This window comes from Crocodylus siamensis, chromosome 5 (assembly GCF_052110815.1).
Source record: "Crocodylus siamensis isolate JL-2025a chromosome 5, ASM5211081v1, whole genome shotgun sequence".
NCBI classification, from domain to species: Eukaryota; Metazoa; Chordata; order Crocodylia; family Crocodylidae; genus Crocodylus; species Crocodylus siamensis.
The window spans coordinates 137,647,567-137,658,423 of record NC_143399.1 but is presented as its reverse complement, the minus strand read 5'-3'; the positions used below and the strand labels follow the sequence as shown (position 1 = coordinate 137,658,423).

The following is a 10,857-nucleotide window of genomic DNA, read 5'->3' as shown; positions in this document are numbered from 1 at the left end:
CAGAAGCAAACGGGTAGTGTGGTCTGGGATGAAACTACCCTGACATTGTTGGGAGGCGCAATCAGTCAAATCCAACTGTTCACATAGGTTCTTAACCTGAGTGCAGGACCTTCACCTAACACAGGAGGCATACAGTCCCACTAGGGGAAATGCCTTACTGGACTTGGTGTTGGCTACAGGGGAGGATCTGGTAGGGGAGCTGCAGATTTGTGGTCACCTTGGGGACAGTGACCACCAATCAACCAAATTCACCATATGGCGTAGGGTGGGTAAGATAACTAATAGGGTGGACACACTTAGCTTTAGGAAGGGTAACTTCAGTGTGCTTAGGAGTCTAGTCAATGACGCACTGGAGGAGAAGAGTATTGGCAAGATGGGAGTCCAGGAAGGGTAGTCATTTCTAAAGGAAGCAATCTTTCAGCTGCAGAAGGAGACTATTCCACCATGAGGGAGAAGGAGCCAAAAAACTTCCTTGGCTAAACGGGGAAATCCAGGGGAACCTAAGGGCAAAAAAGAAGGCATATAGGTGGTAGAAGAAGGGGGAAGCTACCAAAGAGGAGTATACCTACTTGGCCCGCACTTGCAGGGAGGCAGTTAGAAAGGCCAAAGCAATTACAGAGCTGAGGCTGGCAACACATACTAAAAAACAACAAAGTCTTTTTTTTTTTTAGGTATGTAGGGAGTAAAAGGAAGGTGCAGGGCAGCATGGGACCCTTACTGAACAAGAAGGAGCAATTAGTGACAGACAGGGGGGAACAAGGCTGAGCTCTTCAGTGAGTTTTTTGCCTCAGTGTTCCTGAACAGGGCTCAAGATAAATCTCCTAATGGGTTCTTAGATGGGCATCAGAGGGACATCAGCCCACCACCTGTTGATGCTGACTTACTGCAGAGTCACTTGGATGGACTTGATGTGTTTAAGTCAGCAGGCCTAGATGAGCTGCATCTGAGAGTACTGAAGGAATTGGCTGGTGTCATAGTAGAACCACTAGGACAGCTGTTTGTGCACTCAGGGTGCTCAGGTCAGGTCCTGGAGGACTGGAAAAGGGCCAGCGTGGTCCCTGTTTTTAAGAAGGGGAGGAAGGAGGATCCGAGTAATTACAGGCCATTCGGTCTCACCTTCATCCTTGGAAAGGTCTTTGAAAAGCTTGTGAAGGATCACATTTGTGAGAGTCCAGCAGGAAAAATAATGCAGCACGGCAGCCAGCATTTATTCATAGCAGGCAGATCATGCCTGACTAATCTGGTTTCATTTTATGACCAGGTGTGACAGGAGTATCACTATAGGAGCCTTTCTGAGAGTGGCTCCGCCCTCCTGTAATGGGCCAACCACCTGCTTACTCGCCTGCCATGCCTTGATCTTATTTGATTAATAAGTTGTTGTAATCAGCAGGAGGCTGCCCATTTTATGCAACCCGATGACAGGGGGCGCTACTTGTGGCTCCTTTTCTTCCCCTACACCACAGCCCAAGCCTCACAGATGGTGCTGGCATGGTTTGTCCTGCTCCCTGTAATGTCTTGGCCCTCCTCTTTACTCTGGGGCTCCTCCCTGCCTGCCCCCCTCTCACTTGGGGCTGGGGCCAATGCACCCCACAAATGCTGTGCCCTCTCCGGCACCAGGAACCCCCACACCATTAGGGAGTCCCTATGAGGCCTCCTCCAACCCCTAATAGCCTCACTCAGGCCCCCGGTTAAACAGTAAATACAAAGCACAAAGCCCCTGGGCTATAACATAAAACTAAACCATCCAGTTGAACAACATTTGATCCCTACCAGAAAAATACTCCAGCTCATGGCAGCAACCAGTGGATACTCATGCAGTCAAACCTTGCCCCTCTCCCCACGCTGGCCAAGCTCCCCCCTCCTTGGCTGCCAGAGGGGACCTACCACCCTGGCCTCCTGCCTAGGTTTAAGAAGGGCTAAGCCCTGACCCTTCCGTCAGCAGGTTCCGCTGGTTGCCCCAGCAACCAGCACCTGTGCTGCCCTGGTGACTGGCCACTATGCCTCCCCCTTCTCACCACTAGGGGTCTCTCTTGAGCTGTTTCTGTTCCCAGGCGCAGGGCACCTAACACCAGGTCACAAAATACTTAGACGCAGGGGTAGAGGTGGATGTTGTTGTCCTGGATTTTAGGAAGGCCTTTGATACAGTATCTCATCCCATTCTCATAAATAAATTAAGAGGCTGTGACAGATGTTTACATAGTCCGGCAGGTAGCAAATTGGCTTAGCGGTCACACCCAGAGAGTGGTAGTAGATAGGCTGGGATCGACTTGTAAGGATGTGTGTAGTGGGGTTCTGCAGGGTTCGGTTCTTGGACCTGTACTCTTCAATATCTTCATCAGTGACTTGGATGTGGGTGTGAAGTGTACTCTGTCCAAGTTTGTGGATGATAGGAAATTGTGGGGTGAAGTGCACACTCCAGAGGGTAGGGAATGATTGCAAGTAGACCTGGAGAGTTTAGAAAAGTGGGCAGTACACAACAGGATGCAGTACAACATGGAAAAATGCAGAGTGCTGCACCTAGGGCGTAAAAATATCCAGCACACCTACTGGCTAGGAAGTGACCCTCTTAGCAGCACAGAAACGGAAAGAGATCTCAGAGACACGGCAAACTCCAAGATGAACATGAGTCATCAGTGTGACAAAAACATCAGCAAAGCTAACCACGCTTTATCATGCATCAGCAGATGCATGACAAATAGAACTAAGGAGGTGAAACTTCCCCTCTATGCAGCACTGGTCAGACCGCAGTTGGAGTACTGCGTCCAGTTTTGGGTTCCGTACTTCAAGAAGGATGTTGATAGACTCGAGGGGGTCCAGGGAAGGGCCACTTGTATGGCTAGGGGCTTACAGAACAAGCCCTATGGGGAGAGACTGAGGGACCTGGACCTCTTCAGCTTCCACAAGAGAAGGCTGTGAGGTGATCTTGTGGCCACCTACAAATTCATTAGGGGGTTGCAGCAAGGGATCAGGGATGCTCTGTTCACCAGGGCGCCTCTTGGGGTAACAAGGAACAATGGTCACAAACTGACAGAGAGCAGATTTAAGCTAGATATCAGGAAAAACTTCTTCATGGTAAGGGTGGCCAAAATTTGGAATGGGGTTGCAAGGGAGATGGTGCTCTCCCCTACCTTGGGGGTCTTTAAGAGAAGGCTGGATAGGCATCTGGCTGGGGTCATCCGACCCCAGCACTCTTTCCTACCTAGGCAGGGGGTCGGAGTCAATGATCTGTTGAGGTCCCTTCAGACACTAGGATTTATGAATCATTTTGAGCTGGCAGATGATCCCACATATGCTATCTGCCTGAACTGCCAAGCCAAAACCAGCCAGGATAAGAAAACAAAACACATAAGCACCACAGAGATGCTGATGCATCTCCACAGGCATCACCCCCTTGCCCTTGCTCCTCCTCAGCCTGGCACCAGTGGGAGTGTGCACAAAAAGAAGTCCCCTTCTCACTCCAAAACCCCTGTCCCTCCCAAGCAGAAGAAGAAAATGCTCTTTTTCACCATGACACATGGAAGCTGCCATGGGCCCCAGAACCAACTGGAGAAATGGCAGGGCTCTGGAGTGAAAAGGTACAGATTTAGACCTGTGCTTCCATCGGAGTACTTGGAGTGTCTGTGAGAACAGGGAAGGTTGTGGGGCCAAAATGGCTTTTTTTTGTTCTTTTTAAATTTTGGGCAGAGACAGTTGAGGCCTGAGCACCAAGAAGCCAGCAGCCCTGGAGGCGTTTGTTGTGTTTCTGAAACTATGCGTGAGGCAGGGAAAAGGGGGATATTTGTGGCTGCCTCTGGCCTCTTCTTGCAAGGCATAGAGCCATCCATCAAGGGTTTGAATTATTTTTTTTTTTGTTTTAGCGTACAGTGGTGTTGGGCAAATGTCTGCATGTGACTATGCTCCTGGTGTAGGCAGGGAGAGTGGAAAGCTCCTGCATTTGCTTTGGGTCTCTGGCTTCAGGGTTTGCCTCATGGGTACAGAGCCAAAAGCTTGTAAGCTCAAGCCTGGGTGTGGGCCCAGAGACCTCCTTGCACAGGGGTGTGCAAGACAATGTTTTTTTTCGCCATGACACATGGGAGCTGCAGTGGGCCCCAAAACCAACCGGACAAGTGGCAAGGCTTCAGGGTAGAAAGGTGCAGGACATGCCGAAGCCCAGATTTAGGCCCATGCTTCAATTGGAGCACTCAGTGTCCCTGAGGAAGGGGAAGATGGTGGGGCCCTTGCTCTCTGGCTTTGGGGTCTGCCTGATGGGTATGGAGATTTGGACCCATGATTTATCCCAGATTTAGGCCCACGCTTCAATCAGAGCACTCAAAGCGTGAGCAACTAATGCCTCCTGACTCTGGGTAGGCATCAGTGGCAGATTGCCGACCGGGGAGGGGTGGTCCCCGAGTGGCTGAACACCAGTGGGAGTCCCCCATTGGCTGATCACTGACAAGCTGGCAGTGGTGAAGTGCACGGCAGTGGTGAGAAGTGGTCAGCAGTGTCCCACAGGGGTGATTGCTCAGTCCAGTACTTTTGAACATCTTTATTAACAATTTGTATGTGGGGGTGAAGAGCCCATTTGCCAAGTTCGCAGATGACTCAGGTTATGGGGAAGTGTGGTCACGCTTGAAAGTAGGCTACAGATACAGGCAGACCTAGACAGGCTAGCAAGTTGGGCAGATCAGAATCTAATGAAGTTCAACGCTGAGAAATGTAAAGTGCTCCACCTCGGGACGAGCAACCCCTCAACACACATACAGACTTGGTGGCACCAAACTGACTAGCACCGTGAATGAAAGGGACCTGGGGGTAATAACAAATCACTGTATGAATATGAGCCAGCAGTGTAATGCTGCAGCTGGTAGGGCAAATAATACTCTGGTACGCATCAATCAGTGCATCTCCAGCAAAACCGAGGAGGTGAGTCTTCTGCTCTACTCAGCGCTGGTGAGACTGCAGCTGGAATACTGCATCCAGTTCTGGGCACTATGTGTTAACAAAGACCTCGACAAGCTTGAGAGAGTCCAAAGAAGAGCCACCTGTATAATCAGAGTCTTAACAGGCAAGCCATATGAGGAAAGGCTGAGGGATTTGGGACTCTTCAGCCTGAAGAAAAGAAGGCTGAGAGGGGACCTTGTAGCAGTTTACCACTACACTAGGGGAGCCCATCAAGGGCTTGGTGAGCAACTGTTCACCAGGGCACCCGAGGGGAAAACCAGGTGCAATGGCCACAAACTCCTGCAAGACCGTTTCAGGCTCAACATTAGGAAAAACTTTTGCACAGCTAGGGTGTCCAGACTGTGGAATAAGCTCCCTCCAGAGGTGGTGCAATCACCTACCCTGGAAATCTTCAAGGGGAGACTGAACATCAGCTTGCTGGGGTCATCTGATCCCAAGTTATCTTTCCTGCTTGGTGCAGGAGGCTGGACCTGACAATTTTCCGAGCTCCCTTCCGGCCCCTGACAATCCATGAATCTATAAAAGCTTCTCAGGGGGCACGGGCTGGCGCTCCCCACTCCCAGGCCTGCGGGGGGCCAATCTCAGGGGTGCCCGTACCGCCCCTATGCGTCGCCTATGCCTGCCGATAGATTCCACAGCCGCGAGGCACCCCTGGAAAAGTGCCAGCTCTTCCTTTTCCCTCGTGTTTAGACTACAAGAAAAGAACGGAGCCGTTTTACCGTCGCAAAAAACGCAAGAGAGGCCACAACGGGAGCCTATTGTTGACCCGGCGGATGCCTCGTGGAAACTCCGGGTTGCTCTCGCGAAGGCCACTTGCGCACTTAGCCGCGCCACCCTTGAAAGCATCTCCAGGCACCCCAAGGTGCCCAGGACGTCCTGGGTGAGAGCTGCTGCTCTACAAGCGCCCGAGCCGGAGCCGGAGCCGGAGCCGGAGCCGGGCGGGTGTTGCCGCGGGCTGAGGCGGCACAGGGAGGCGGGAGCGAGCGCGGGCCCCCCCTCGCCTCCGGCGCCTCGCCCGGCCCCGGCAGCGCAGCGCAGCCCTCCGCCTGGGGCCGGCCCCTCCGCAGCCGCTGGGACCTCCCGTGGCCCCTCCCGCCGCACAAAGCCGCGCTGTCCACCCCCTGCCTCCCGCCTTCCTCCCTGCGCGTGCGGCCCCGGCCAGGGGAAGCGGGGCAGGGGCCGGGAGATGGAGCCGCCGGCGCCGGAGCAGCAACAGCAGCGCCCTCGGTCGCACACGGTCACCACAACGAGCAGCTCCTTCACCGCTAGCTTCTCGGCCGGCTCCGGCGCCCTCGCCTACGACCGCGAGTTCCTGCGCACCCCGCCTGGGCTGCTCATGCTGGCCGAGATCGTGAGTACTTGCAGCCCGGCCCCGGGGGGCACCTCAGCGGCCTCGCTCCTCGCCTCTCGCCCCTTGTTGCAGCCCCCCCAGGATCTCACCAGGCCAATTTGGGGCCCCTGCGGGGCGCGGGAAGTGTTTTATTGGCGTGTTGCGTGTCCCCAAGGCTTGGCTCAGCCCGCTTCAGGACAAAGTGTCACCCACCGACTCTGCGTTAGGGCCGCGGGAGCAGTGGCAGGAAGGCCGCGGTCACCCCCGTGGCTCAGCGCCAGGCTGGCAAGAAAGCGTCGAGCAAATTCCAAATCGCATCTCCCTTAGACATGTCTGTCAGGCAGTTAAAGGGTTGAACAGGAAGGTTGGAATCGCCAGTCTAGCTTGGGCCCTAGAGTAGGTTCAGTTGATGGTGGCCTGGCATCGAATGCCCAAGCCCAATGATTGCACCTCCCGCCATGTGGCGGGAGGCATGATTTCAGGATCAGGGATTTGGTCCGAATCACGCTCTTTCTACTTGCCTGTGTACAGGATTCCAGGAGTCTCTGTCCTTAGAGGTGCCTAAGACTTGGGTAGATCCTTGGCTGGGATCACATAGTTGGGGATGGTCCTGCTTTGAATTGGACTTGATGGCCTCTTGAGGTCCCTTCCAACCCTAATTTTCTATGAAGAACACTTTTATGACTGGTTTGCCATTTTATGGGGCCTTAAATGGGGTGTGTGTAGCACCCTGGCCAGTTATGTTGCAATTAGCCCATGAATCATGGCATAAATATAATGTGTAGAGGCGGGCAATCCCAAAATGTGACAACATTGTGATGTTAGGAGGAATTGGCTTCCATTCAGCAAGAATGAATCTTCAGCAATTATCTAAGAGTAGTGATTCTCAGCCAGAGTGCAAGGGCACCCTGGGGTGCCATGAGATCCTTGAAGGGTGATATAAGCAGATACTTATCTGGTTCAGGCTCCAGGTGTGAGGAGTTAAGAGCAGGCTTAAGCTCTCCCTGCCTGCCTGCTCCCTCTGTCTCACTGCTTGTCCTCTCTGCCAGGAGGTGAGCACTTTAATAAATAAATTAGTTTTTGAAATAGGGTGCCATTCAATTCACAACATTGTGGCAAGGTGCCTTGAGTCTAAAAAATACTGAGAACCACTGCTTTAGAGGAACATAAGTGTTTTAAGTTCTGATCCTGCAATCAGATGCATCTGTCCATTCATCCCTGGAGGACTGTCTGTGCAGAACAGTTTGCATAGAACAGTTTGTACAATCAGACTCTGAAATGGTAAAACAGTAAAGTTTCTGCTTCATCAGTGTTTGTTAAATTAAATCCTCTGCGCGCTCCCTGGGTTGTCAATGACCTGGTCCCCAAGGTTCATCTTGCAGGTTAACTTTATATTGCTATGACATCCACCAAATTTTCCCATTACAGTTTAGTGTTTTCAAGAACTGAACTGCCTCCTGTGACACATGAGAACTCCTACAGATGACAGGTTTGGACTCTCACTTTTGGGTGAAATGTTTGTCAAACTACAAATATGGTTTTGAAATCGGTAACAGAATAGCCAATTTACAAAGCCAAAAAATAAACCCAGATTAAGTGATACATAGAAACCTCTTGTTTTACAAAAGCCCATAACATTTGATGATGAATATCTGAATGGAACAAAGTGTATGTTCTTTAGTCTGCTTCAGCGTTTATAATATCATCAACTCTTGCAGTGGTAAAACAGGTCATGACAGATCAGGAGCTGATTTTTAGCTATTTTGTTTACATGTACTTACTGTTTACAATGCATCGATAATATTAACAAATTGACTCTCACAATACTCTTATGAGGCAGTTATATAACTTTTCACCACTTTACAGGTGCATAAAGATAGTGATTCACGATATCCTTGCACTTCATGTAACCATTTGCACCTGTGCAAAGTGGTCGTAAAACATTGCAGATGTCACAAATTGACTTTAAACAGATGTAAATGACACCACAAGGGACTAGCTCAGTGATTCTCAATCAGTGACATGAGATCTTTTAAGGGTGCTGTGGGATATGTGTAATCTTAGCACTGTCAGGTGTACAAACACACATGATTCACAAGATAAACCCTGAGCTTTCAAATAGGAATCCACAGTGTCAAAAGCACCTGTTGTGATCTTTCCTAGTTCTTTGCAACAGAAGAATTGCTGTAGTTAAAAACATGAGCGAAAGCGAAGAGCTGACTTTTTTTTTTCTCTAAGGAATGCCTTGAGTTCAAAAAAGTTGAGAACCCTGTCCTAAGCCAAGTGAGATTAAAGCTAAGTAATGAATTGATGACAGAATTGTGATTAGGATGTGGGAGTATCTAGCTTTCAATGTTGTGCTTTAAACCAGAGTTTAGTAACCTGCAGCCGGTAGGCCGGATCTAGCCCACAAAACTTTTGCATTTGGCCTGTGGATGTGGGGCTTGGGCAGCATTTAGCAGCAGGGGTGTCTTCTGAGAGTGTTCTTGCCATGCTGCCATGGGAATGAATGTGCGCTGCGTGCACTTTCCATATGCCAATATGGAGACAAATGATGGTAGCAGGGTCCTAGCATCCACTTGTGCACCCACTCCCGCAGGTCCACAAGCAGAAAAGGTTGCTTTCCCTTGCTTTAAACAATTGGATATATTGCATCTCTGTTTAATTACAAATTAAGTCTGGCTACAGATTCAGTTAATGATTAGGGATCTTGAATAGCTTTTTTAAAAGTATTTCAGTCTACCCCTTAAGTTTCTGCTTGGCTGCTTCGTTTCATAATGGTAGAAAGGTCACTTGTTTGACCACATCTACTTTCAAGGGCTAAAAATATTACTATTACAGTCTTCCAAGGAGTTGATTCAGCCTTGGAGTAACTATATTATTTGATTGCTCAGAAAAGAGCAGCTATATGGAACTCCAGGCTCATTCATGGCATGGCACCTTAGTGGCACTCTGGTAGTGACAGCCTGAAGTGGCAGAGGAATCATATGAGAAGAAGCAGCTGCAGGCATGTGAAGTGAGCTTCCACTCCCAACCAGAGTACCTGTTTGGAGAAGTAAAGATACCTAAGCACTCTGGATTGATTGGGCTAACTCAACTGTAGACAAAGTTTAAAATATTTGGAAGATTTCAATATCAACGTTATGATAATTAAAAAAATAAAGTTATCACTGTGATTGGGCTGAAAATCTATGTTCCTTCCATAGTCCGTATTGCAAGAGGATTTCCAAGTCCTCTTGTGTTTTGTCAGATGAGAGATCTGAACTGGCTAAGTGGAATCTGAGTGTGGCATGATTTAGAACCCATGGAAGAAGTTTCTCAAGTATAGGGTCAATGCTCTTAGTTCCATCCTAGACTGAGACTGCATTTATGTTTAGCTACATGTGCAATGAACAAGTATAGACTTTTATAGGTGACTGGGTGGAAGTGTGTTTTTTGAGTATTTGCTTGCAAACTGAGGGTAGTTTCCGTGGTTTTTCATTACAAATGTAGTGATGGTGACTTAAGAATACCTGCTTTGTTCTTAGGGTAGTAGTATATGACTGCTAAAATTGTAAGGTAATTTTAGTGCCATTCTTTTGGGAATAGTGATGCCTTTAATGTTAAATGATTTCTGAAAGGGAGCCTTAGTTTATGTTCATAAGTACTTCAGCAAGAAATATATGTAATATCCAGAGACTGGTGCCTTAACTCTACAATAGATTAATTTTTTGTCAGGCTCTGCCTATGCTACAGGCTTATAGTGACACAAACCTCTAGCATAGATGTGTTATTGGCAAAATGCAAGCACTTGTACTGCTCATGGAGGGTAGTTTTGCTGATCTTGTATGTGTGCATCTCTGCTAGAACTGCTTTGCTGACATAGCATGCTGCTATTCCTAGAACCAGCACGACACTACTAATGTAGTCATAGCTTCAGAGACGGTCTCTTGAGATGCTAGTTCTGCTAGATGTTTTCTTGTAGAAGTAAGGAGAAGCAAAAAATCAAACTATGATGACCCACCAGAGGAAATCATTAAAACAAGGATCAAACCAAAATGGAGTTTAGTACTGGTATCAAAAAGGAATGCTCTCCCTGAATTGTGCTCAAACTGCCTCCTCCTCTCCCAGGAAATATAAATGAGTCGTGGCTCCATATAGCAAAAGTATATAGCTTTGTCTCTTCTGCTCATCCTATATAGGAAACTCACTGAAAGGCTTTGCTAAAACTTCCAGATTGCTTTATCAAAAAAACTACAAGCTTTGTTTTAACACTGAGATTACAGCAGGATTTAACAGTTAGCCATGTACCACAACTAGACTTCTAGTTCTAAAACCAAAGATCATTTACTTAAGAGTTAAGTGAAGAATTCTGCTTAGGCAATTGAATAAGCACCTGTACAATTTTAATGTGTTCCAGTCAGGACTCTGCCTTCACTGTAGATCTAGCTTGTGTTCTTATTCAGGTGTTGCCCTTACCCCATCCAATTTATACATGGACTGCTCACATCTGCATTTGATGGAGCTTTGGACCCTAGTTGGCTGGCACAGCTGGGGAGAGGCTAGAGCTCTGGAACTGCTTTTTTTCTGGCTGGTCATGTGTCCTG

At 48.7% G+C, this 10,857-nt stretch overlaps 1 protein-coding gene across 1 annotated transcript in view; it reads left to right on the top strand.

Moving 5' to 3' along the window:
- Nucleotides 1–5,646: 5,646 nt before the first annotated feature.
- The window catches only part of CMTM8 (CKLF like MARVEL transmembrane domain containing 8), a 53,076-nt gene continuing 47,865 nt past the window's right edge, over nt 5,647–10,857 (top strand). Inside the window, exon 1 of the mRNA XM_090046459.1 lies at nt 5,647–6,292. Coding sequence (XP_089902585.1) covers nt 6,128–6,292 — 165 coding nt within the window. The 5' untranslated portion in view covers nt 5,647–6,127. The remainder of the gene's footprint in view (nt 6,293–10,857) is intronic.